Source organism: Leuresthes tenuis, unplaced genomic scaffold (assembly GCF_036924035.1).
Source record: "Leuresthes tenuis unplaced genomic scaffold, fLeuTen1.0.hap1 SCAF_18, whole genome shotgun sequence".
NCBI lineage: Eukaryota > Metazoa > Chordata > Actinopteri > Atheriniformes > Atherinopsidae > Leuresthes > Leuresthes tenuis.
In genome coordinates, this window is record NW_027325372.1 from 5,487,406 (window position 1) to 5,514,364 (window position 26,959).

The 26,959-nt window shown below is 40.5% G+C and overlaps 2 protein-coding genes and 1 long non-coding RNA gene across 7 annotated transcripts in view; 2 read left to right on the forward strand and 1 right to left on the reverse strand.

Moving 5' to 3' along the window:
• Positions 1 to 4,685, forward strand: part of LOC140275082 (chloride channel protein-like) — a 32,713-nt gene extending 28,028 nt beyond the window's left edge. The window contains exons 22-24 of the mRNA XM_072370472.1: positions 483 to 587; positions 2,491 to 2,577; positions 3,975 to 4,685. Coding sequence (XP_072226573.1) covers positions 483 to 587; positions 2,491 to 2,577; positions 3,975 to 4,481 — 699 coding nt within the window. The 3' untranslated portion in view covers positions 4,482 to 4,685. The remainder of the gene's footprint in view (positions 1 to 482; positions 588 to 2,490; positions 2,578 to 3,974) is intronic.
• A 3,655-nt stretch (positions 4,686 to 8,340) lies between these two features.
• LOC140275074 (uncharacterized) overlaps positions 8,341 to 26,959 on the reverse strand; it is a 57,767-nt gene continuing 39,148 nt past the window's right edge. The window contains exons 3-11 of one of the 5 annotated variants that reach the window (XM_072370462.1): positions 26,497 to 26,532; positions 19,952 to 20,048; positions 15,536 to 15,754; positions 15,287 to 15,427; positions 12,439 to 12,594; positions 12,168 to 12,343; positions 10,829 to 10,963; positions 9,803 to 9,940; positions 8,341 to 9,402 (exon numbers count right to left, since the gene is read on the reverse strand). In XM_072370462.1, coding sequence (XP_072226563.1) covers positions 9,172 to 9,402; positions 9,803 to 9,940; positions 10,829 to 10,963; positions 12,168 to 12,343; positions 12,439 to 12,594; positions 15,287 to 15,427; positions 15,536 to 15,754; positions 19,952 to 20,048; positions 26,497 to 26,532 — 1,329 coding nt within the window. In that variant the 3' untranslated portion in view covers positions 8,341 to 9,171. Of the gene's footprint in view, positions 9,403 to 9,798; positions 9,941 to 10,828; positions 10,964 to 12,167; positions 12,344 to 12,438; positions 12,595 to 15,286; positions 15,428 to 15,535; positions 15,755 to 19,942; positions 20,049 to 26,496; positions 26,533 to 26,959 lie in introns of all 5 variants that reach the window. The other 4 variants (XM_072370460.1, XM_072370461.1, XM_072370463.1 and 1 more) reach the window with 4 other exon arrangements.
• Positions 14,147 to 16,044, forward strand: LOC140275084 (uncharacterized). The gene is made up of 3 exons (XR_011908386.1): positions 14,147 to 14,222; positions 14,716 to 14,805; positions 15,621 to 16,044. It is a non-coding gene; the product is annotated as an uncharacterized lncRNA (long non-coding RNA).

A 26,959-nucleotide genomic window follows, 5' to 3' on the forward strand; every position in this document is an offset into this window, starting at 1 on the left:
TCTTCCTGGCACCCTCCCAAAGTGCCCTGTAACATCGTTCTGTAATTCCACGGGACTTCTGCCCCTGTCACAGCAGGCTCATGCTCATAGGTAAAATCCATAAAGGCCAAAAGGTGTCAGACATCCTAAATCTCAGGGGAGGAGAGCGCAACATGCAAGGACACTACACAGGTTTCAAGGTTTTTCACATCTGAAAGCTCTCCTCATCAGTAAAAGCTAATTACCTTCCTGCTTCTACAGCCACACACACACCTTGAATTTACCCGCACATGCAGCTCAGTGTTTGTAATTTATGTAACACTTGTTATTGTTGCCTGGTATATTTAATCATATGCCTCATGACTCATGAAAACAAACCCTAATGTTTCCCTCTGGCTCAACTCATACATTTGAATAGACTGTTTTTCCTTGTCAGGAGCATGACTCCGAGGCGCTGCCAGACAATTCATCTCCGTGACCTTGCTATTTATTTGCTGCTGCAGATCAAAGCGTGGGAAGAGGCAGAGATGGACCAGCCGATGGAAATAGATGAGATACGAGTCGACCCTTCCCCTTTCCAGCTCGTGGAGAGAACATCATTACACAAGGTTGGTGGAGAAGAATCTGTATGTGCAAATCCTTCTTTATCAACTGTTTCCTTGCTGTAATTTAATTTCTGTAAAAAAAAGAAACACAAACTGAATGTTGGGTCACAACACTGTGATTTTAGTTTTCATTGCAACTGCTCTTTAAAAAAAGAAAAGGAAAACATTTAAACATTTAATTTAATTAAGTATTTCTTTCAGCATTCATCAAGTCTTATTCATGTCCCCACGTTCAGCACCTTAAATTATTTGCTGCCTAAACGTCTCATTCAGATGTGGATAACTTTGACACATGAGAAATAGGACAAACATTTCTTCACATAATGTCGTCTGACTATGGAGGAAGACTTTTCTTTACCGACTGGGGATCTTTTTAACACTTAATAGGCTGGAAGGTTGTTTCATAAATGCATCATAATGTCTTATGTTCTACATAACTAATCTAAACTTCAGATGGGAACAGGAAAGAGAGGATTTTCAAGCTGGTTCATATTTGAATTTGATTGAGTCGTATGTCAAAAAACTGTCACAAGAAAAAACTCTGGATCACTTTGTTTAAATCTAAGTGATAAGCAGGTGTGTGCGCCTGTTTGTTTAAGTACTGAATCAGACTTAAGACATGATTCGTGTGTGATTGCCACCAATCAAACTGCTTTAATGTGAGGTTGTGTAATCTGTTAATCTGCTCTTCCTGTCCACGCAGTTAGATGATGTTTAATAGGCCATCTCAGGATAAACAGAACTTTTCATCAAATCCTTTAAGTCAGTGTTTCTCAATCCTGGTCTTCAAGGCACCCCCGCCCTGCATGTTTTCCATGTTTCCCTGCTCCAGCACACCTGATTCAAATGAATGGGTCAGGTCTTTAAGCTCTGCAGAAGGCTGAGTCTTGAAGACCAGGATTGAGAAACACTGCTTTAAGTGGCCAAAACCATCCCAAAGTCAGTCCCACAATCTTTGTATAATCTTTAATGAAACCATTTTCAAGCTAAGAATGTCTGTGCTAATTAATGTTGTTCTGTTGAAGGAACATAATAGTCTGTTGGTGTAGAAAAATGACTAAAACAAAGCACCGTTTTCTGATCAGAGGCAGTTAATGCGCTGACTAAAAGCTGCGTCTGAAACCAACTTAAAACATACTGAGACGCTTTTGCTCCTTCCAGGAAAGGCATTATGGGAAAAGAGGGTCGTCACTTTCGTCTGAATCTAAGAAATCTTTTTAAGGTTTACTTTCACATTTTCTGAATCACGGGTTTAAACATTAAGTTGTGTTTAGCTGCATCCTTACAGTTTTCTAATGAGTCAAATTCTGGTCATCAGTTTTAGAGGACACGCCGTTTGTGTCGACCTTTGCACACGATGTGATGTCCATTTAGTTTCCCAGATGCAGGCTTTGATGAAGCTTTAACTCTGTTTTCACGTCTTGTCCTTTTCTGTGATTTGCATCTTAATAAGTGACACCTCTGGAAACGCATTCATATTATGACAAATCTGAGGTGATTTACAGATATGTGCAGGATGCTGCAGCGTGTAAACGCCATTTTTATTGTTCATACAACTTTTTTTTCATTGGTGTGATTTCATTTTCATGGTAATACTCAGAATATTGCGCTTATTCATGTGCAAAAGAGGCCTTGTGATTGAGATGTGCTGATGCATACAAAGAGCTCATCCACAGTGTGACCTCAGCTGGGTTATGAACACAATGTGCATTCAAACACACTCAAGGACTTTCTCTTTCTGGTTTTCACTTGGAGCCTGGCGCTAGTTTGCTTTCATCTCTGTCTTTGTGTCTAGACAGAGCTGACAGAGAGTTTGTAAATCACCTGAAGTCACAGGCAGCTGTAAAGTGCCTGGTCTATTGTGAGAGAAGTTTTGAGTTTGCTTAATTACCTTTTCTCTCCACAGACCCACACATTATTTTCTCTGCTTGGACTTAGTCATGCTTATGTGACCAGTATTGGAAAACTTGTGGGGGTGGTGGCATTGAAGGAGGTAAGTATATTAACTTCAGCCTGTGTTTATTGTTTTCCCTCCCAAACCCGAACCACAATGAAAAGCTTTTTTGCCTGCATCTTTTGTCAGATTACTGTGGCTATTTTTGCTCCTTCCTCTAATCTTTTGATTCAGCATCGTAAATTATCTTCAGTCCTGTTTTTATTGGAGAACACCACATCATCCTAAAAGCATCCTGCCACTTTATCTGTGATTGGAAACAGTTCCGTTTGCATCATCAATGAATTGATAATATGTTGAAGTTAAACTGTTCGTAGAAGTGTCAGCAGCACTGAGAGGTGAACAGAGACTCTTGAATCTCCAGATTCCAGCAGAAACAGCTGAGGACCAGGCTGCTCCACAGCAGCAGGGCTCCCCACACATTTTCCCTGCTGTGAGCCTGTGGTGGAAGCATGCATCATCTGGGCTTGACACAGTGTGTGGAGTATTTTGTTAGATGGTCACTATCCTATCTGAATGTTTCTGGCTGGTTTCTGGTCTTTACCCACTGACTTCTCCTCTATTTCTGGCCAAACCCAGGCTTTGACCATCACACGTTTTTCAGCCCATTGCCCTTTTGGTAAAATACAGTCCTTGTGTTAAAGTTTTCACTTTAAATGGAAATCAAATTTAAATGGGCCAAAAGATTTTGTTCATTTACTTATGAAGCATTCTGTGGCTGTGACAGTTTGCATTCACCAGCTTGTGAAGTTGCTCTAACTGGTAACTCACTGAAAAGGTTTCTGTCCAAGTCTTTCTGAAACGTTTCTCTGGAAAGTTAGCAATATGTTTGTTAATTCTAGTTTCTACCATCCTGTACTATGTTAAAGAAAAATGGTAATCCAGTTCTGTCGGCTCAGCATTATTTTGAGCTACATTTAGAGAATTTTTTTAAACTTCACTGATTTAAAAACTTGAAGTGTCAAAACTGTAATTATGCTAGTTAGATTAGAAAATATAAAAGCTGTTTGTATGATATGCTAATGCTAGTACATTCATAGCTGAAAATGTCAGCAATGGTGAATATTTGTAATTACTACAGTAACATTGTACACAGAAAGTGATTCTTCTTTCTAACTTCCATATCTACTGAAAGTAGGAACTGTTGGTAAGTGGAAGACTGTCGTTCTCCAGAGTGCAGCCGACCCACTAACTCAGAAGGAATTTTCTTTTTGCTTCCATGTCTTCTAGTTGAATCATTTTGGCACGTTTGTCCCCCACAAACGTGGTCAGTTTATTTGCTCCAGCTAAGCCGGCAAACGTTTGTTTAAACTTTCGTCTTTCCTTTGCTCATCTGTTCAATAAGTCTTTCTTTCTCATTCGTTTACCCGAAACTTGCTTCCTTGTTGTTTGTCTTTCCTTTTTTTCTTTCCATAAACCTTTTCTTCCACACGCAGCTCCAAAAGGCCATTGAGGGCTCCACACGGTCAGGTGTCCGGCTCCGCCCCCCTCTGGCCAGCTTTCGGGACATCAGCAACCACAAGTCTGTTCCTAAACCTCCGCCTCCTTCCTCTCCATCCTCCACCTCCCCTCCTTCACCTCAAATTGTTGCAGAGGCTGCTCCAACCACATCCCCCGGCAACAGCCACCACCACCACCATCCTCATCCTCATCATCATCATCAGCATGAGCATGAAACGGAGGTATGGATTGAGGGTCTGACAAGGGAGGTGGAGGTTAGCAGCAGCAGCACTTCAGGCAGCAGCAGTGGCACCAGCAGCATCCCAACTAATAAAAGTTGCAGCTCTGGTAGCAACCTCACGCTCCCTCCCTCTTCCACTCCTCCCCCTGTTCCTCCCCCTACTCCTCCTCCTCCTTCCTCTGCCATCCCTCTCTCCACCCTGAGGCCTGCACAGGGACTCCTTGAGGGGAATGAAGACAGCGATGATGAGCCAATGGTCTAGCTTACCCAAGATTGATGGTTGTGTTTTTTATAATGGAAGACTTTTTTAAAAGTGTGAGTTTTTCCTTGTGTTCTTAAATTGTTGCTCGTGCCTGTGGACATCCATGGACCTCTTTTAATATGCTGTTACAGATTCTTTAAGAAGCTAAACGCCAATCAAGCACCAAACAGCTTGGTTGGTGTTTAAAAACACACTCTCATCTCCACTCTGCCCAACTCAGTTTTTTTTTAATACTTGTTCTGTTTCACTTTATCCTGATTTCTTCTTGCATTTAGTTTTCTTCACATACAGTCTGAAGCGTTTAAGCAGTGCCTGAAACCCAAAACTGAGGATGCTGCTGTTCTAAAGTCCAACACAGCATTAGCAGATGCTCAGATGTTACTGCCTTAGTCACATCTGAGCTTAACGTGAAGAATTTCGCAAAGAAACAAGAAGCCATGGAAGAAATCCATTATGAAATGCTCTTTTCTTTCTCTATCCTTTGCAACTGTGTTGAAAAGTAAGCCAACCTTTTGCTGCTTAACCTGATTGTTTGTATCTTTAGAAAAGGTTTTATCAAATGACAGCAAGAGCTGTTGATCTTTTTCCTGTCTAAATTGCAATAGATCATCTGTGCAGCAGTGAAGTGATGTAGCTGCTCAGTTCCCTGTGGAAGATTGTCCAAAGCCCCACAGCAACCTTCAAACTGTGTGCTGACCTTGTGGGTGCAGCCTCAGAGCTCATCTCATCACGCTTGAGTTGATAAATGAGGCAGCTAAAGGCAGCAGACAAAACAAAGCCTCTCCACACAGACCCGTTTTTTCCTGGAAGGATGCCTTCCAGATTCACTCATTATCAGTCATAATGACTTCTTCAAATAATTCTTTCAATAAGAATCATGCCGATCACGTCACATAGACAGAAACACACATCTACAGCAGCTTTAACATGCTGATGGCTAACGTTTCTAACATGAATAACATCTATGTTTATGTGTTGGCAGACGGATCTGTTACTGAATGCTTTAAATGAACTTAAAAGAAACATCTGTTTAACAGACCTACTGTGAAGATTACAAGCTACTCATCTGAGACTTGAGAGAAGTTCATACTACAAGATTTTCAATATTTTCTGATGGTTGTATTGGTCACACTTGTGTTCACACGATAACTTAAACACAGTGGAACAGGGCATCGCACACAACAATTCTTTCAGTAGACTTTCAGTAGACCTGAAACATCAGCCTGATACAGTATGGTAAAAGTACATCCTGGAGATTCAATGTGTTTCGCTCACATGATTGTTAAAGAGATCTGGCAGTTGCTCTGCACGACATTTCTCTCTCGACTGTCACGATGTTTCACGCAGAAAACATCAAGGTTCAGTTTTCTTCAACACCATGCTTCCTGTCATGTTCGCTTATTTTCCTTTACTCGCTTTCTCCCTGACTTTAGGTCCCCCGACCCCATCTCTTGTGCTCTCATTTGCTGTAGCTTTTCACTAACCAACTGCTCCACATTGATTGCATCAGAATATAAAGTGTGCTTGATGCTCTGTTCAGACTTGGACACTTATAGCAATCGTTGACATTGTCGCCATAAAACTCAGATTTTGGTACATTTGTCTGCAATGTGAAAATCAGGCTTAGAATCTTGGTATGAACTTGCTTCAGTTGACTTTTATTGTCAGTGTACAACTTGAGGGCGACCACTGAACTGTGGTTACTGTATAAGAAGCGGCGCGTGTTGGAAGCGTGACGAGGCTTCTTTTTCTGCGTTGCTATGAAACAAAATGAAAGTAGCTTCAGAAGCTGTATAAGGTGAGCGTCAGATCATGATGTGGAACAGAGTTTCCTCTCTTTACAACATCAGTCAAAGTAAAACTGAAGGCAAGGAAGCAGAAAACGTCCAAAATAACTGCAGACAAACATTTATACATGCATGGCAATCAACTATGACTAGACTAGGTCATGAACATGGATGAAAGGGAAATAGTCGTCTTTAAAAGCTTAAAGATTTGTGGAGGGTTAGAGTTTGGTGTCATTTCTTACTGAGCTCAGCACAGTAAGCAAAACCTTAACATTTCACAGGCAGCCTTAATGTAAAAAATGTCAAGTAATGGAACTTACTCCTCACCACAGCAAATGTTAGATTTTAAACATTTCTTACCCATAAAATCTGTCATTTTTTGGGTAATAAGTGGAAGATGCTGACTTGAAACGTTATTAGAGATGCAAGCCAGCTCCATGACTGATTTGATTGCATTCTGATGCTGATGCATCTTTTCCTTTTCTCTGATCATCGTTCTTATGTCTTCATTTGTGTCCTGGAGTCAGTTTCTCAGGTGCTGCCTTATAAGTCTTTAAACCTGTCAATTTAACAAGAAGCTTTTGTATGTTTTTAATTAAATTTTTTTCTGTTTCTTAAGGAGGGGGGTGGTCTCTTCAGGTCTTTTGTCTGTCTATAGTTAATATATTCATTTGTTTATATCTTTATTTATTTATTCATCTTTTAATAGAGTCAAATGTCATCTCTAAATGTATAAAACTGTGAACAAAGTAGCTAATTAAAGGTTTGTGCTACATGATTTGTTTGTTCTGATGCGTTTCAATGGGACTTGTATTTGTCCAGTTCGGGCTTGTTTTAAAAGCAGATCATGATAATGACAAGGCGGCACATTTTTAACTGCTCAGTCACATGGTCCAGCAACTGATCTCAGAAATACAGATTGATCACATGACACAAAGAGGTGCACTTCCGCTGTATTAGGTTCAAATCTGTCCATGTTATGAATTTTTGTGGAGTTTTGGATGTTTTTTGTCTTAAGTGCTGTGAAAAGATCAGAGATTCCCGTTTTTTAATTGCTCCAATTTCACTGATTTCTTGTTGCAATCGAAGGAACCGCTCATTCTGGAGCTCGCCCAACCACCGCAGTCCCTGCTGCATGCTGCGTCTTCTCAGCTTTCTCTCACTCCATGGTAGAAACACGAGGAAGTGTTGTCAGCTCCATTCAAAGGTAATGTTAATTGATTTAATGAGCTATTGTAGATATTAAATCTGAGATGGCTGAGGTGTAATTTAACGCTGGGAATACCCCGCCAGTTCTAAATGTTAAGCTCTGGAAGCCCCACACCAAAGGTTCTGGGTAGTCCTAAAAGTACTACCTCCCTTCCGGGGCTTTTTAAGAGGTTGAGATTTCCCCCAGAGCTCTTTATGGGTTCAAGACCCCAGTTCTTGGAAGAGGTTCCTGCGGTGGAAATGCTGCTGCTTTAGTTTCGTGTCCTGTCGATCATCTAAGCGTGGCTCGTGTTCTTGACCTTTAGAACTACTCACTGAATCAGATCTGAGCAAGAGGACAAACAAAGGACAGATGATTATCATAGAAATTAGGGGCAACTGGGTCTTGATCACTAAAGTGTAAGCGTGAGTCGTCCTCTCCAGCAGCTGTAGCTGGACGCGTCTCTTAATTCCCATTTTCCAGACTCACAGAGTTGTAAAATACACATCTGCCTATCTAATTAAATATATATATATATATATATGTATATATATATTTCTTTTTTTTAGGTGACAGTTTGTTTGACTGTTTTGCTATAAATGCTTTGTTACAAACAGGATTTTAAAAAGGGAAGATAAACCAAGAAGAGCTGGCTCAAGCTTTATCTCAGCAAACGCACATGTGCACTCTTATAGATTTACTCCAAAGTGGTCAATGTGTGCCCTTGAAAATGCTCCTGTTCCTCGCTGCTTTAAAATGGTTGTTTTCGAGGTCGATACTTGAGGCTTAGAATTGGTTGTGGTTAAGTCTAGTGGTTAAAAAAATTTGTTATCTTAGTGAAGATGAGATAAGAAAAGCACCAAGAGGAATTAATTTCCCAGAATATATATATATTTTACACACAAACAAAGCTTTTACATTCATACAAACATACATACAGTCTTACATTCATACAAATACATATCATTTTTTGGATTTTTCTCTTTTATTATAAAAGGCAATTTGTTATGTTATTACTTGGTATACTGCGTTATACTGTTAGGGCTAGGTCACTGTTAAAAAGCATGCGCTTTCTTTTGGTTGTGGTAAGATCATGTGTTTGCAAATAACACAAAGAGCTAGCCTCAGGTCCCTCTGAGCTGTGGGTCTGTCACATGAAGATACTGTATCTGCGCTCTGTGTCAGTCAAACAGAAACACCTTTATTAGCAAATCGGCACCCTAACCAGGTTTGTCTGGCCCTGCATATTTCTGAGGCTACACGCAGTATGAAGCTCCATATCTGTTGTATTGCACAGAATTTTATGACAGGCCTTTCATCTTCCTCTCATCCTTCCTGTGTTAGCTTTTGAGACATTTGGCTTACAGTTCTGGGCTGTCGGGTCCAGTTGCTCCAAACATTTTGTCAATCCATTTACACAGTGCTTGTTTCAGCAGTCACTGAACTCAAATCCTTCATCTTCTTTAAATTCAGTTTGTTCGTCGTCTTGTCGTGTTCCACATTTCTCATAATAAATTGAAAAGACGGGAGGGGGGTTGTTGGCACCTAGTTTGTGTACTTTACATATCCCACGATTCCAGCTTAAAAGTTGTCTCACATTTCTTGGACTCAAAGTGGGTAAATATTTGAGAGGAGGAGGGGGTGGGATAATAGCTTGATTGATTATTGAAGTATTTATATCCAGCCTTTGTCAGTCTTTTTCAGGCTATATGACTCAGTTGGTCGCAACTATGACAATAGAACCCTCCTCCCCCTCCTCGTCTTTCTCTTCCAACGATTGGACGACGCACGGCGTGACGTCAAACGGTATTCTCTCTGCAATAGATTCGGTGGTCTGTGCTGGTAGTCCTGGGCTTGAGCCTCTGGTTGAGGGGCCCTCCTCCCTCAGTGGGGATGGTGTCAGAGAGTACGGCTCTGGCTCCAAGGTTAATGTTACCTCCTCTACCTGTAAAAATAGGAAATTGAAGATAATTTGTGATGCTGGAGTTGTGACATTTACAGGTGAGTGAGGCTTTATTCTCATCTTAATAAAAGAATTGTTTTTATGATGCTTGCAGGACCCAACACAACAAAAAGGTTGAGATGCCGTGTTAAATGTAGATTAAAAACAATGCAATTATTCCCAAACCTCATAAACCAATATTGTATTCATAATAGGACATGGAAAACATACCAAATGCCAACTGAAATTTCACATGAGCTAATGTTTTTCAGCTCAAATATTGGCTTAACATTTGCATCTCAACTTTTTTATAATTGGAATTGTAAAAGAAACCAGCAATAAAACTGCTCCTTTTGAGATCAAATTCGAGCTTTCAGGAAAATGTTTCTGGTTTCTAACTCGCCCTCGTCAGCTCCGCCTCGTCAGCTCCATGTTGCTCAGGGACCCCTTCAGACTCGGGTTCTGGCTCCTCTCCAACTGTCTCCACCAGCCCTCCAGCCATGTCAGCCATCTGTGCACTCAGCTGCCCAGTTATGTCCACCTGGAAGCATTAAAGGTTACTGATTGAATGTCTTTTGTTTTTCTGCTGCACTGAATGAAATTCAACAGGTCACTATCATTTGTACATGTATATATTAATCCTAAATAGACATCAGTCCTTAACTCCCGTAATCCCTGATGAAGAACAACAGGAAAAAGAATAACACAACAGTTGAGAAAGAAAGATGGACAAGCAGTTTATGAGCTTTCTTATCCTGACCAAGCTTGTTTTTTTTTCCTGTGCAGGACATCAATACTTCAGAGGGTGCAACAGTGACAGATACTGAATCCCAATGCCAACAGTTGTAAACTTGCAAACTTTGTGACATGCCGCTGTGGCAACCAGGCTTATTTACCCATGACTTTTCTCAAAATTTATCAAATCCACTTCAGGCTGTCATGCAGACTTTTGGGAATACTCCATGCAGACCTTTAGCCTGTCTCCTACCTTGAAGACTTCCCTGGCAGTTCATCATTCACTGCACTACAGATGTGTGTTAAATAGGCCTGCTGAACATAAACAAAGCCAAATCCATAGACAAAAAATTAGTAGATACCAATGTTAACTTGAAAGAATAACACAAAAACAGGTTAATCCTGTGTAAAGAATGCTCATGCATTCTCTTAACCTTTGATGTATTGGATCAAACAATGTAAACCTCAGCTTCACATTATAGCAAACATGCCGTTACGGGTGTGATGATTGTGTTGTTTCAGTCACTCTGTGACACTGACTAAAGACAGATCCTATCCTTGTGACTCCATATGCAGTCACGCATCCCTGCGTCCTTGTATACTGTCATAGCTGTTCTGTCAGAACACATTAAACCATCATCTTGTGAGCAAGGACTGTAATCTGATCATTTGGATTCAGCAGGCAAGTGTCTACCTGATGTGCCTCAACCTGTGCAGCCCCCCACAGGTCAGCTAGCCGAGGGTGAGTGGGAGGACCGAGGCTGTGGATGGTGCTGTTGGGAGTGGCTTGGAGGGAATGGGACGCACTGTGTAGCCTGTGCTCCATGGACTGCAGACAAAGAGAGAAGATTGATGCTTGAGAATCTTTGTTGTTGATGTAACTCACTCAGTTCAGGAGGTGGCCACATTTTCTTCCAAAATAAAACAAGTTTTTGTTCTGAAACAAAACTATTTCCACCCAGCTGTAAATGTAATACACCAACAACACTCAGCTCCTATTATTTTTAGCTGAGTAAGCTACTGCTTCACACTAGTTTCTTTGTCCCAGCATGTCCCAGAGGCTAAAGCAGGAGGAGTAATCGTATTATATTGTCTTATTTAATCCTTTCAAGTTTTTTTTTTCTACTTTAAAGTCCTCTTTAAACCATAAATCAGCGTTAACTCTGCAGGAAACAGCTCAGGAATGTCTCAGGCTCATATGCAAAGAAAACTGACTGACTTGGAGGTTTCGTTATAAATCTGATGCAATACTCCTAATAATGTATAATGTAATATATTCAGTTCTTCTCAAGTGAAGCCATTTAATGCACAGAATGAAGCTAACAAGCTCATTTCCATTGTGGTTTCGGATCAGCACACACCTTCTGAGGAACAGTCCCTGACCTTTTAAAGTTAATATTTCATAGCCCGCAGTTATTTAATGAGCTCTGAGCGTGCACCAAGCAAGAGCAGGCAAGGAAGCCAAAAAAGTCTGCGGGTCTCATGGTCCATCGTGAGTCACTTCATTTGCAGAGAATCCTCAAGCAGTCTGAGAGCTGACAGGCAGCAGCTGATTAACAGCAAAAAATGCACAGGAACTCAAAAACAGAGCATCAAAAACCTTAAAAAACCTTTTTGTTAGCAGAACCTGGTGTATTAGAAGCAGGGACATGACATGTCTGTGTTCAGAGAAACACCGTACACCCCATGAGGAACTATGTAACCTGTTGTGTTGTTATTCCCTGGGTTAAAGTGGGCCTTCAGTGAAGGTTGCTCCCCAGCAGTGTCTGTTTGCTGTTTTGAATCAGTGGCTGCAGCAGATGTGGGCTGCCTGGATTCACACACCACAAGCTGCTGCTGGCCTTACAGTAATTTCATCACACAGACAAACAGTGGATTATAACTAAAATTGGCAGAATAGTTAGCCGTATGACACAATTAGTACAGCAAATGTTGCTGATAAGGTGCATCTGATGCTGCGTTTTATTTGAAAACTACGGCTACATAGTAACCGCTGCATATCTGCAAGCACTTCATGCACAACAGACACAGACCTGTTGTTGTTGTTGGTACTGCAGAAGCTGTTGCTGCTGGTAGTGGTGAAGGTGTTGGAGCTGATGAAGTTGACTCTGCTGCTGAAAGGCGAGTTGAGCGTGGTGCTGCTGGATGTAACTGCCCACCGTCCCCTCGTACCCATCACCGGGTGTACCCCCCGCTCCGCTGCTGCCACCTGGAACATCCATAAAACGCTTAGAACAGGTGCTCACAGATACCGGCTTGTGCTCTGAGAAATCTACAACATATAAAAGAGTAATAAATCATCACCGGCAGCCATGATGTAGGAGCCTGCAGCAGGTGAGGCCACGCCTGAGGGCTGGCTGGTGATTGGGTCCCAGGCGTCAGAGGATGACAGGCAGTACAGGCCCTGTGAAACGTAGGTGTGAGGCCAGACATCCGCAGAGGAGTGATGGAGCACCTGGTCTGTTCAGGGACACACATATAGAGGCATAAGAGACAGTTGAAATGAAGGGTAAAAACAAACAAACAGTTTATTTATTTAAAGGCTTTGGCCTGTTTATATAAGAGAGGCCTCAGCTTTTTGGATTTATGAACAGCACACATTGGTGGGACATTTATGTTCTGGTGTCCAAAATATGGACCTATGAATGAGTTAGAAAAAGACATTTCCGTGCACAGTTAAATGTAGATTGAATTGGCCGTTTATTTAGACTTACCTTCTTATCCCAGTAAACCAGCACAGAAGGGAAATAAATTTCTAACAGAAGTACGTCTGACTGCGCTTATGATAGTTGTTGATATGCGTCCTTTCAGCTTTTTAGTAGCACCGTGAACCAAAATGAGTTTAGCTGTACGTTGGCGTAATGTTGAGCGTTAGGTTGAGCAGCTCTGTACAGTTTGGTTGTGCTATATACTTTTGTTTTTTCTTTGATTTCACACAAATGAGATCTATGCTGTCTTGTGTGGTTATCCTCAGTTATTACTGGCTTCTTTTGTTAGTTGCGGATATGCCTGCAGCCGGAAATATGGAGCACATGCGTAGTGTTAATGCCAGTTTGAGTCCAATTGAATGAGTAAATGCAGGAATAATTATAATTTTCAGTTGCACCTGGGTGTGTTCGTCCAATTTTGCAAAAACTTTTCACTGTAATTTCAGTTGGATTAATATTTTAACATGTATTTGAAAGTCAGTCAGACCAGCACAGTGATTTATTATCCAGTCATTTTATTCTATTTTGGGCCATAGAAACAAAAATAGAAACATAGACTTTTGGTAAGTGTCACTTTTGGTTTACACTGAAAATCCTGCTCTCCCTCAAAATGTGTGCGTATGTTGTACCGTGCGAAGGAAGACCATTTTTCCAATGTTAATATGAGAATATTGATTCTTCCCGAATGAAACTAGGAGCTTTGACAAGTTAAAGATACATTTTTCTTGAGAATTTTTTATCTTCCAACCTGTAAAAACTATTATCTCTACATACCATTGTTTCCAAATGGGTTTGAATTACACATATGATACTAAAGATGATACAGATTAACAGATGTAGAGCCCTCTGAGGCTTGGAGGCACCGCATAGTCGAAGAAAACAATACAATATTTGAGAAAGCAGCCACAAAACAGGAAACAAAAATTAGAGTACATTTCAGAATACAACTCATCTTTGTTTCAGTTTAATCTAATAAAGGTTTCAGCATTACAAAGGTGGGTCTCTTTTAATCTGGCAGAAACTAAATGGTTGAGCATGCTGTACACACAGCTTACAAACTGTTGCCACTTGGCTGTGAGCAGCACTGGTGTTGTTGCTGTAATAACTGTTATAACTGTCTCACCTGTTCATTTAAACAGCTTCTGGATAAAGTGAGAGGGGATTTTGTGTAGCTGAAACATGAACTGATGAGTCAAACTTTTCTCAGGCTTTGTGTGTGTGCATAGTTGTCATTGATTTTCTTGTGGAATGCTGTTTTTCACCTCTGGACCACCATAGTTGAAGCTATAAGTAGCACAGAATGCAAATGCTGTTATAAAGACCTACGTTGGGATAAACCTGACCTCACACAAACGGAACGCACCGTAATCTATTCAATAGGTGTGTGATTAGTTCGTCTGCTGCACTGTTGTTGTGATAAAGCAGAACCATGGACCATGCAACCGTGTGGAGGAGAAACATCCCCTCAGTCCTGAGTAGTATCTTTTTAATCGCTGTTGCATTTGTGTGTATGCATGCATGTGTCTGTTGGTGTTGTACGCTAAATAAAGCACTGAGCAGAACCCATATGGTGGTGTTAATGAGAGCAGGGCTATGTCCTTGTGCTAACCTATGGGGTCCCTCAGGGGTTCAGCAGAATCCTGCGTAGCTAAACACCAGTGAAAACTAAAGAATAAACCATTTACTGTATTACTCTGTGGATAAGTGAACCAGTACATCAGTCAAGGTTTTTGAATAGACAGAAAAATAGCCACAGAATTGTTTGATTTTTTTATAAGGTTGCATGGCTATTTCTGTGAGGTCAGATGGGGTTCTCTAGTCTCGCCTGAGTAAATTGCTCTCATCCCTTCTTATCTTACTGTTTTATCCTCAGATGTGCCACTAAACTACAGAGACATCTTAGCACGTGAGGCTCAAAACGCAAATCAGGATGTTTGTTTTGCTTTTTATAAAAGTATGAAAGGTAAATCCTTTTAGCTTCTTTTTTCATGCTACGTTTCATTTAGATTTTTGGGTGAATTATTGGACACAAGCACACGTGAAACCCATCTAATGTTTCAGCAATGACAGGCTGTCATCTGGATACGTCACTGGGAGTTACTCCCTGTAGGAGTAAAAGGCAGAAATGTGCAGCTGTGTTTTTGCCCTCCAAAAGTCCTTGACTGCTGGCAGTTTTTAGTTTGCATCAGTACAGGAACAGAAAACATAAGATTACATCTTGCACCACAATAAGAATGCTGTTTCCATTATTCTTTAACTGTATTAGGGATTTATACATGTAGGCCTCAGTTTTTCCACACCCCACTCACTTATATTCAACCTGTAGCTATAGGTTTTTGATCCCCTTAATGCACCATCAAGGCAAAAGAGGGTTATTACTTGAACCACTCCGAGCTCAGCTTTTGAAGGCAAGTCCCGTCATGTGGAGGATTAAACTGCCATACCTCTGCTGGTGATGCTCTCCTGGTTGACCTCACTCAGGTGAGCAACACTGCCCTGGTTGGAGCCAGCTCCCATACTCTCACCGTCCATTGAGTTCCAGCCAAACAAAGTCGCCTCAGAGATTGCAAACTGCTGCATAATGCCTGAGGATGAAGGATGAAAGAGAAGCAGCAGCGCTTAATTTTGCAATTTTACAGTGTATGTATAAACGTCTTGATGTGACCTGCTGGTTTTATGTTATATGTTATTACCTGCAGCAAAGCGAGCCTCCTTCTCGCCATCACTTAGGTCGCTGTAAGCGTCATTCTCCATCCTCCTCTCCTTTTCCCTTTGCAGGTTGGTATGTCCGGCGCCCCCCATTGGCCCTGCAGATGGTTTGCCCCAGCTCTGCCACTCGATCATGTGCGCAACACGACCCTGGGCCATGGCAGTGGGCTTGGTCACCTTGTCTTTCATGGAGCGAGTTACACCTACAACAGGTATGAGGGCAGCAGGGGGGGAGCAGACCAGCAATACACACGTCCACACAGAGACACCAGACACACACACACAAAAACATTGTCAAAACTACTTCTGGACTTAGCTGACTGCACCTCCAACTGAGGCTCGTGGGGGAAGTAGAATGATGATGAGAAAAGTGTAATGCAGGGTATCTTTGAAATACCTGAGATGATAATAGAAGATGTCAGTGGGATAATAAATCTGCTGCCATGTATGAATCCAGGTAGTTATGTGACTAGATATGCGATGATTAGTACAGCCTGACACCTATTTTTCTATGAATAATAACACACTCAGCAGGTAATGATTGTCAGAATGAGTCTGCAAGCACAAACTCCATTTGTCATGCTGAAGATTATTCTGGGAATTTGTAGTCTCCATGTTAGAAATGTGTCTCTCCAAAGCAGGTTCCACACATTTAAAGTTTGAAACTGCTTTATAAAATTCCCACCGCAGAGCACTGCCATTGCTGCATTCAAACGTCTCCAAGTCGAGCTAAAAATAACCACTGTGACCATCTACAATAACCTCTTTAATTCCTTTAACATTTCTCACATCTTATTGCTTGCATGCTACTCCAGCCTGAGCCATCCAGAGCAAGATGCTCTGTTTAGTATGAGGCTTCCTTGGTTTGGTATGCTTTTCATTCCAAGCAGTTGCTGACAGAATAGTCTAATTAAAGCTGGATAAACACTGTTTTATTCATTTTCATCATGATCCATCTGTCCTCCTTCATGGTCAGAACCTCAGACTTCTCTTTTCACAATAAATGGGTAAATAAACCAGCTTCCATGTGGAGCTGACAACAAAAGGGAGCACATTTTCTACTTCATTTTTATGGTCACGGTTTGTGTAAAGTTTATTTAACAAGATTTGTTTCTAATTGTTTTTTAAAAAAAAAATCTCAGTAAAAAAAAAAAACTATGATTGATTAATTAATCTGCTACATTTACTGCTGAATCTGCTTTATATGTAATGGTGCATGTGACCAACCTACTAATTGACAGGTAATGGGGAGGAGTGATCATGTCAGAGGTGAGGTATGAAATTAGGCACAGCTGCCTGCTAGAATTTGCTGATTTTCACAAAAAACAACAAGGATGATGGTTTAAAAAAGCTGACAAATCCATATAAAGAGTTAAAACAATTCCTCATCTTCTGGTAAATGAGCTTCATTAGATTTTATGAAGTTAAAAACAAATAGTCCTTAGGTGGAAACACAACCTTGGGATAGGTCCACAGGCAAATCTCTACCCAATTAAGATGCAAATATACAATTCAAACCAGGGCGATATACCTTGAGTCAAATGTGAGAAGGGGGAGATCAATTAAGATATTAAATTAAAATCAAGCAGGCATGAATAAACGCAGACAGAGCTTTGGAAATTGCTCCCCTGTCCACGGGGCAAGTTACAGGCTGAATTATAAATAGACACAGATCTCCCCTTAGACAAAGAGAGCCAATCTCATTTGAAAATCAAACACTCACTGCTGAGCCTAATTGGAGATGGAAATAGGAATGGAAAGAATGGGGATGGTGGATGAGGGAGGGTGTTGGGGTCCTGGCTACTCAAAGGCTAAAAAAAATGATAGTGTATTATACACTGTTAAATTATACCAACACTTGTGTTTTAAGTACACCGGACACAACAGAAAGATTTTACACAAACACTCTAAGGTGCTACATAATTCTGAACATAGAGCACTACAATTTGAAGCACAAAACACGAGAGCACAAAAGCACCACCAACCACTTGTTGCCACGACACTGCACAGATAGTCGGTACGTCACAACCCAGCAGCACTGCCACATTACAAAAACACTACATTCCCCAACACACCTGTGGAAATGCTTCAGTAGGCAATTAAAGTAAGTAATCTCACTTACTTTAGTTTCTTTGAAATCAAAGATCTGATTGAATTTCCATCAATGACTGAAATGTGTCATTGACGTCAACTGTTGAAATCAATGGAAGAAAGGGTTAAGTAGGGAGTGATATAGGAAGGGGCACCCACAGGGGTGGTCATGTTGGTTCCAAGCTCCTCTTCCTCCTGCTGCTCTCGAGTAAAGTTGTCTGTTGAGGCAAAGTTTAGCTTACAAAACCTGCCATTTCTGGCCAAGTTAAAAAGACCATTTTTGTTTTTTTCTTCATGTGTGTCACATGATTCTTTAGCCCACAAAGAGCGCAGAAACCAAGTGAAAGTAAAGGCAGAGTGGAGATTTTCAGTTTGTTGAGTTAACCAAACTGGAGCATCTATATGGTTTGAAGTAATTTAGCTATACCGGCTAATTGTGTAATTGTTAACCAGGGTTTCGTGGCTTTTTATAGGCTTAGACTACAAAGACTAACTGAGGCTGGATGGTAAGATAACCCTACTGTCTGCATCAATGAAGCAAATGTTCTCTGTTCATTAAAACGTGAGACATTTTTGTGGTGGAAAATGCAAAGTCAGGTCTGGGTATTGTCCAAGGGATGCAGAGCAGGAGACTGTCCATATGAAATGTATTCTAAACACTCCCAAGTGTTGCCTCAAGATTCAGACTGACCTCACTTATTTGTATTTGGGAGTCACAAAACTGTGCTTTTGTTACATTTGACATTGATTGACACTTTTTGGGAAGGTTTTATTGCACTTAAACTGATATTAATCCTATAATACTATACCAGTATCCCCTTAGCTGTGCAACATAACATAAGCAGTGCAACAGAATAGAGGAGAGAAATTACTGTAAATGACACCAATACTTATTAAAAAAGCTCACAGTGAATGCACACGAAATAAGCAAATAACCTAAGTTTGACATTTTTTCCTTTTTGTTTCAGAGCACAGCTGCATGGGTGGTTTTAAATAATAACTTCAGATTAGCATTGTTTTTTAACCTGATGGGCCTCTTTTGGTCTGGCAGCCTTGTATTGATATCAGTACTACATGTAAATGGATATATCTGCTGTATTCATTAAAAAAGGGAAAGCTGAGCAGAAAAATAGCATCAAGTAATAAGCATTATAAGCCTGCATGGTTGGTGTGAATTCTCCAGATCATTACCTGCTGTGTGTATTGGTACAGGAAACATCGCTCATTAGCTGCGGTGTCGTGCTAATCCTGCCGCTCATGTTGTAGCATGTTGCTGCCACTTGAGGGCATTCTCAAAAATATGTGGCTGGCTATTCCTACTTGTGTTGGTCTTTTAGTTTAAAAGGCAAAATTTAAACTAATTGTTAAAATGATCAAAACATTCCGGTCCAGTCCTTTTTACTTATGCCTCTTTGTGCTTTATAGTTCTCATTTTTTGTGATGAAACCTGTTGTTTTCATCTTTTTCATTTGTTGACATTTGACTTGTGCAGAACATTATCTCCAAAGGCAACATGTTAGATATTTGGGCTGTCTGCATTGGTTAAATACGTGAGGTTCGAGCGATGCAGACAGATAAGTTTGTCCTATAATCAAGCCCACTTAATCCTCCAGGCATGTGTACTTTCATGTGGTTTTAAAGGCCAACACGGAGCTTTACGAGCTATTGTTGCCTGATTTGGTTATTTCAAAACTGGTTTGTGGTTTATTGTTGCAGGCAGCTTTCCCTATTCACACCTAGATAAAGCAGTGAAAAAACTTTGCCTTTGCAATTTGTTCTCCAAAACAAAACAAAAAACTCCATTTGGTGAAGTGGAATGAATTGTTTGGTTGCCTGGCAACCCCAGTGAATAGTAACACATAGCAGATCTCGGTTAGATTAAAGTAACCTTCAATGTATCCTTTAATCAAGTTAAACAAATGGTCAAAACACATCTGTCTAATGCTCCTAATTATAATATTCCATGAAAAATGTATACTAGTTATTAGAGAAAGCTAATGTCTATTTAATGTTGTATAAACGATTCATTTTTCGTATTGCAGCTCTATCTATAGTCTGTGTCTGTGTGATGATTATTGTTAAATTAAACCAAACAGTGATCATTTAGCTACTGCGCCAACATGGAGCCAAATAATCATCTGAATAGCACCCAAAAAGAAACCAAAAATAATCTTTTACACAGCAGGGAAAAGAGGTTGCACCTCTGTCATTGCTCAACAGCAACTTCACCCTTTACTCACTGCGGAGCATGTGGAGGCAACATGGGGGCTGTTTTACCATCTAGCAGCACAGACACACACCTGACACACCTGTCAGAGAGGACTTAGCCAGGGCACCGATCCCGTAGGTGTTGGTAGACTTCCTCTTGAGACGAGGCAGAATGGAAGTCGTGTCTTCCATGGACAGCTGAAGAGAGCGGCGAAGGAGGAGATTTATGGTTGAAGGAAAGAGGGTGAACATAAGAATAAAGATGAAAAAAAGGCAGAGGATATGGTGGTGGGGTGGGGGGATAGAAGAGGTTGCAGATAAGAAAAAAAGACAGAAAATCAATGTGACAGGGAAAATGACAAAATAGGATGAGAGAGATAAGTGTAAGAAAGAGAAAGTAATAAAAGAAATCGAGATGCAGAGAGCAGGAGATTGAAGATTTATAAAACAGTTTGAGGGAGATAGAGGAAGAGAAGAGGAAGGTTTTAATAGTCATTATAAGGACAGGGGGTTAATTATTTAAGTACTTTGCAAATGGCTTACAGGGATCATTAATTAAAGAGAATCATAGATATACTGTGGCTAAAATGAAGCAATATAAAACAAACAACAGAATATCCTGCGAGCATCGCAGTCACTCATCGATATAACATGGATTAACTGTCTGAGGATAAAGCACATCAAAAACTGCAGTTACACACGAGTCCGTCTGTTGTTGCATGGAAAAGGGCTGGTGTGCTTTATGCAGGAAATGAAAGAATTCTTGAAAGAGCATATCACAAACTCCAGAAAAAAATAACTGATAGGGTTTTTAATATTTATATATTTTTAATAACACAATAAAAGTAGCAGATGGACGCGGGACAAACATTCAGCTCAAAGACACTCTGTGTGCGCAAAGCGGAGAACGGAGATAGAAAAATGTCAGGAGCTATTACCACTGCTGATAAAATAGTCCATTCACACTGAACATGCATTTATAAGCCGTCATTTATTTGACATAAGAGCAATTTGTCTTGTTTTACTGAGGAAATAAAAAGGGGATTTAATGACCAAGCAACTGACATAATAAAAAGTGGAAATTTAAAAAGAAATGAATGAATAAATTAGATCATAATAAATGGGAAATAAATGCATTTTAAATGGATTGAATTGAACTATCTTATTGGACCTAACTTGTTTATTTTCTCTGTGTGTTGCTAATAAACTTAACTGAATTGAATTTAGAAGAATATATAAAAGCAGGAATTTATTATTCTAATTTATATGTTTTACATATGTCATTTATTCATGTGATTTTATTTTTCCTTATTCTTTTCCACATAAAGCAAACACTGGAGTAGTTTGTGAACCTTAAAACTGAAGTGCTGTTGACTCATTCGGAAGTACATTGACCTCTGTTATTGCCAGGCTTGAAACTGCCCAGAGGCTGAGGTACCACGGTTCACGACTTTGGTTTCCAGCCCTGCACCACACCGTTTTGGTTAGAGATCGCTTGACATCTCTGTGACCTCTTCAACATGACAACAAACTCGTGTGCATGTGCAGGGCTCACACAGAGATTTGTTTTTATGACAGTGGTGTTATATCTGGTTGTAGAGGGAGCCAAAGAGCAAACAGTCAGCCAAACTTTTTTTAATTTCTCAATTTCCTTTTCGCTCCCATTATCATATTTGCTTTTGCTATTTCCTTACTATGTGTGCAGCTCTTGAAAACTAAAGTGCAGTTGGTAGATCCTCGTCTCAAATCCGCATCCTTCAACTTCCAAGTCTGTTTAGCTAGTCACTGGACTATACTTACCACTAAACCTTATGACCCATGACTCCATTCTTGAGGCCGTGGAATACCTCCGCTGTGACGGCTGATTTAGTGACACCCAGACTGGTCAAACACACAGTTTCAGCTTATTCTTCCATTCATTGCATTCATAGAGAGATTTATTTTGGTGTCATTGAAAAATAGTGGAACAACATTTTTGCAGCAGGCCAAAACGGTGCGTTTGACAAATAAAGGAAGAAGAAGATTAGAAAAGACTTGAAATTATTAAGAAATAAGAGAAAACTGTTTGCTACTAAAGTGCAATGAGAACACATGAAGTTAAAATGGCTGTAGTTCTGAGTGCATCAAGTAGCATTGTTCAGCACACGTACGGCACTGAGGTAAAAGCTGTTCTTTAGTCTTTGTTTGATGTGGGATGGACCTGTAGTGCCTGCCAGAGGGCAACAGCTCGAGCAGATGATGTCCAGGGTGGGAAGAATCTTTTAATGCGTTTGCTGCTCTGCTGAGGCGCCTTGAGCTCAAGAGGTCCTCCGTGAAGGGCAGTGAGCAGCCAGGGATTTTCTGAGCAGTAATGATGACCCTCTGAAGGGGTTTCCTGTGCGCCGCTGAGCTGTCGGCGGACCCTGCGGAAACGCAGTACACCAGCACACTCTCGATGGAACACCTAAAGAAGGACACCAGAGCAGCTTTTGAGGTAGATTGTTTCTCTTAAAGATCCTCAAGAAGTAGAGTCACTGCTGTGCCGCCTTTATCAGTGCAGTGGTGTTTGTTCTCCAGGTAGGGTCATCATCCAGGTGTAGAAAACCTGAAGGTGGAGATCCTGCCCACGCAGTCACGTAGATGTATACTGGCTGAGGAACATATCTGTTCTTCATGAAGTCAAAATGATTTTTTTTTGAGGACCAAGTTGTTCTTGATGCACCATGTTGACAGTCTCGCCACCTCCACCCTATATGCAGTCTCATCCGCCCCCGAGATGAGCCCGACTGCAGTCGTGTCATCTGCAAATTTAATGAAGGTGTTGCTGGGGTGGGTGGGAGTACAGCTGTGCGTGTAGAGAGTATGCATTAGCGGACTCGGCACACATCCCTGTGGGGAGCCAATGTTGTGGTTGAATGCTGTGAAAAGATGGGGGCGTACTTGACTCTCGGTGAGCGGTCTGTTAGGAAGTCCTTTACTCAGAGGCAGATGGAGTGTGAAAGGCCGAGGTTGTGTAATTTAGTTACCAGTCTGTTTGGGATGATTGTATTAAATGCAGCTGAAGTCAATGAAGAGAAGCCTGGCATAGCTTCCCCTCTGCTTAAGATGGGTCAGGGTTATATGTAGGGCAATGGTGCCCTTTTGTCGACCTTTATGCGTTCTGGTGCAGATTAAACATGGGTGAGAGGCTTTTGATGACACAGCTTCTGACGAGCTTATCAAAACACTTCATAATGACCAGAATGAGAGCCACTGGTTGGAAGTCCTCATGATCTAGCTTGTAAATTATAATAAATCTTCTTAACAATAAAAGCAAAACAAATAAAAGGCTGTCGCATACACCACACCTGGCATGTCATCCCTGACAAGAAGTATGCAAGCTCAAAGGGATGTTTTTCTTTTTTTTTTACTTAAGTGTTCCGTGAAGGGGTGCCGATAAAGTTTGGGAGATTATTTATTTGGTCCGTGGGTTTGCATGCATGTGCGTTGGCTTGTCTGTCTGAATTTTACCCAACTCCAGTACAAGTCAAACTGAGAACACCTGGTGAAAGAAGCATTTCTGACGTATTTACAATAAAGGGGAAGACACACACACATTCATGTTCATGCAATACGTATTATGATAGTCAAATTATGGGTATCAATAACTAAACTGACTCATTGAACATGCATATTGTTGCCCCCCCCAGTAGCTCGAAATACTAACAGCCAGAAACAGGAGAAACTGATACTCAAGAGGCTTTTCAAGACACTAGCTCATCTTTCTGATATTTCTCTTGTACTTCCTGGCGCCAGTCCACATGTCAAACAAGCCTGAAAGCTAATGAACACAGAGACAGAGTCTGGCTCTTAATGAGGCCCTCCCAACTGTTAATTACTGGTGGGAATACAGTGTAAACGTGTGTTATAAGAGTGTGAAGGGCTTGTCTATAGTATAAATGTAAGCTTGAGAGCTAAAGTGCAATGGGAAACTGATACTGTTTGGTCTGTCAGTGGTACTGAAGTACCGTCTGTGTGCGATCCAATCTACTGTACACCCTCTGCAGGACATGGCAACATAATTTGATGGAATACAGCAGCCAATGAGTCAGCGGGCATACAGATGTTACTTTCATATTCTAGTATCCATAATAATAAAAAACCTGAGGTGAGGTAGTATTTGTAACAAAAAAACATTAGCTTCCAAATTTGCTCTGTGCCTTCCATAGTGCTGTATGAAACAAGATTTCAGGAGAAATGTAATCAGTTGGTGTTGCAGCATAATTCAAACAAAATGAATATGAGTTACAACAGCTGATGCTCTGCTTCCTTATGCAGGAAAATGTCTCATTATGTTTGGCTTCATGGTGAAAAACTCTCTCAGAGGGACACACATAGGAACATACATCCATTGCAGATACTGTTAACAGGTAGTTTGGATGTTCTTTATATGGCCTATTTATTGTTTTGGTCAGTCTCACAGCTCCTATCCACCACACTCCCAGCAACTGCATTCAGCTGCTCTCTGCTGCTCTGATTAATCCACTCCATATCACAAAATAACAGACAGACAAAAATGGTGGCCAGTTCAACACAGAGATGGGCAAATAAGGGAACTCATGGACACCAAATCAATGTGAAAAGGACCCGCACATGAAAGACTGACTTTGCTTTATGCCTGTTGGATGGGACTAAATTGACAACTGTTTGCTAACATGCCAGCCAGAACAACTTTAAAGAGCAGGATTAAGTACAGGGCTGTGTCCTTACCCCCCAGTCTCTTACTTAAACATCTAATATCATTGTTTCTGAGACAAAAAGAGCTCAGATTCACCCCCTGTTCATTGCTCTTTGGCATGAATGTGCAGTGTTGTGAAAGGCTGTAGTTTCAGTCAATCAAAGAAGAAACAAACTGCTTCTTCATGGCAGGGCTCCAGTCTATTCACTTCTCCAGAATATATGATCTGTTCCCATGCTTTTTAGTGTAGATGTGCGTGTGTCTGTACATTTTGTATTTTAAGCCAAACCATGATCTTTCCTGACCCCACGGTTTGGGATCTTGCTGATTGCTTTGGCTTGAGAGAAATCAACATAAGAAAGAAAAAATATTTATCTTAAACAGGACTCACAAGAGACTCAATCTGTGGTGTACAAGGCAAATCTTTGTGTTTTTTCTTTTTTTTTAAGCAATGCTTTCTAACCAAGTTCCACAGAGCGAAGTTCCGTGATTTACTAATTTCAACTTTCATGCTGCTGATTGCTCTCACCAGAGCATTTGCTAGTTGATTCACAGCACCAATGCCAAGAAACAGCTTGTGCCTCAGATACACATACTGAGTATTTCAGAGGCTCATAAAACACACAATATGTTTACATGCACAGTTAGGTTGAGCTACAACCAAAGCTCCACTAGACTGTATAATTGCATTATTTTCCCAGTAAAGAATCTGTTAATTTTCTGCTGTTTCCAGGTCAAAGCCAGGACAGAAACTGTGAAACATGCGCAGGGTGCCTTTACCAATGTGAGTCCACTTTAATTCATAGATTTTACAGAGTTATCTGATGCACATTCAAACAGTGATCTGCACAACTTCATTGATGCCACTGGACATTACTACTGCTGCCATCCATCATTATTCATATGCCTCATGTTAATATACACCCTGATCCTATCATCACTATCATGTCTCAATCATAACGTTTATTGCTCATTATTTATTGCAGTTTACTCTCTCTTATTGCACTAAATTATTTCATCACATGTACAGGTTTTCTTTTAGTCATACTACGCTGCGTGCCTTACAAAAAATTGCCCCCTCGAAGATGAATAAAGCATTTTGAATTGAATTGATTAAACTTTAAGTAATTAGGGTTGGTATGATTTCAAGCTGACTAACAAGCTAGTTTTAAAATTCTGTTTCTAGTCAAAGACGCTAATTAAGTATATTTCAAATGTCATGTTTATATTCTGACTTAGACTGTATTTATCTGTGATTTGCAGAAAGATTACAGTGTAACTAGTTTCCTTTTTAATTGTTGGTTCACTGTGCTAGCGTGCAAATGTTATTACTTTTGAGTAACAGGAGGGTAAAAGGATAATTTTTATCATTTTGATGGAAGAGTTTCCATCGTCATTGTTTCCTTTTGTCATAAAATTTTTCAGAACATATATCCAGGTCTCTGTTGAGTTAACCCAGACTTTTGTCTCTTTGAGATTATTTGCTTCCAGATAGCTTTGAGACAAAGAAAATGTACCTGTGCAAATACATTCTGCTGGAAGTACACAAACACTAGAGCAGTGTTGCACTTCATCACAATCTGCTTTCAGTAAAAACTGGGACTTGTACTGGGCCTCAGCTGTGGATAAGATAAGCTTATTACAGCCTGTTATCTGTCACTCTGTGTATATATGTCGCTTGCAGAACAGTAGATTAGCAGAGGACTAAGAGAGGACGGATTGGAGAGAGTTTACGGTTAGAAAAAGAAAAACTGGGGATAGGAGAGCAGCAGTGGCAGAGAAAGATAAGCAAGAGAGAAAGAGTGGCAGGAAGGGGTGGATGGGTAAAGAGTGGGATGTCAACTTATGTACTCAAAGCTAAAAACTCAGGTAGTTGGAGAGTGATGGAGGGGAAAGTGACAGAAAAGGGAATTTAATAGGAAATGAGGAGATTTAAACAAGGAGACTTACATTGATTCCTTCCCAGGAAAACTCGACACGGTCATGCTGGGGAAGAGGGGAGGAAGGAGAGGGAAGAGGTAAAGGAAAGGAAGGAAGAGAACAAGCAGATTTAAAAAAGAAAAGTGAGGACTGGTACACTGGAGGTAATGTGAACATTTAAGTCCTGGATATGTTGGCTTCTCTTCCTTCCTGACTACATTAAATTACTTTTTTTTAAAAGTTTGACTTTAAATTTTTTAAAACATATATTACAAACTATAGACTTCCATTGATTTTGTTTTGTAATAAAAATAGTCTTTGCTTTTACTTTCTTTGCAATTTTCTTTCATATTGCACCACTAAAAAAAAAAAGATTCTTTAGGTTTGATCCAAGCCTTAGGCACCCTGCATATACTGTATTTGTTGTTAACTTAACTTCAGAGTTTAGATTTTTGGGGATAGTGGAATAATTTTTGTACTTATTCTGTCCTCA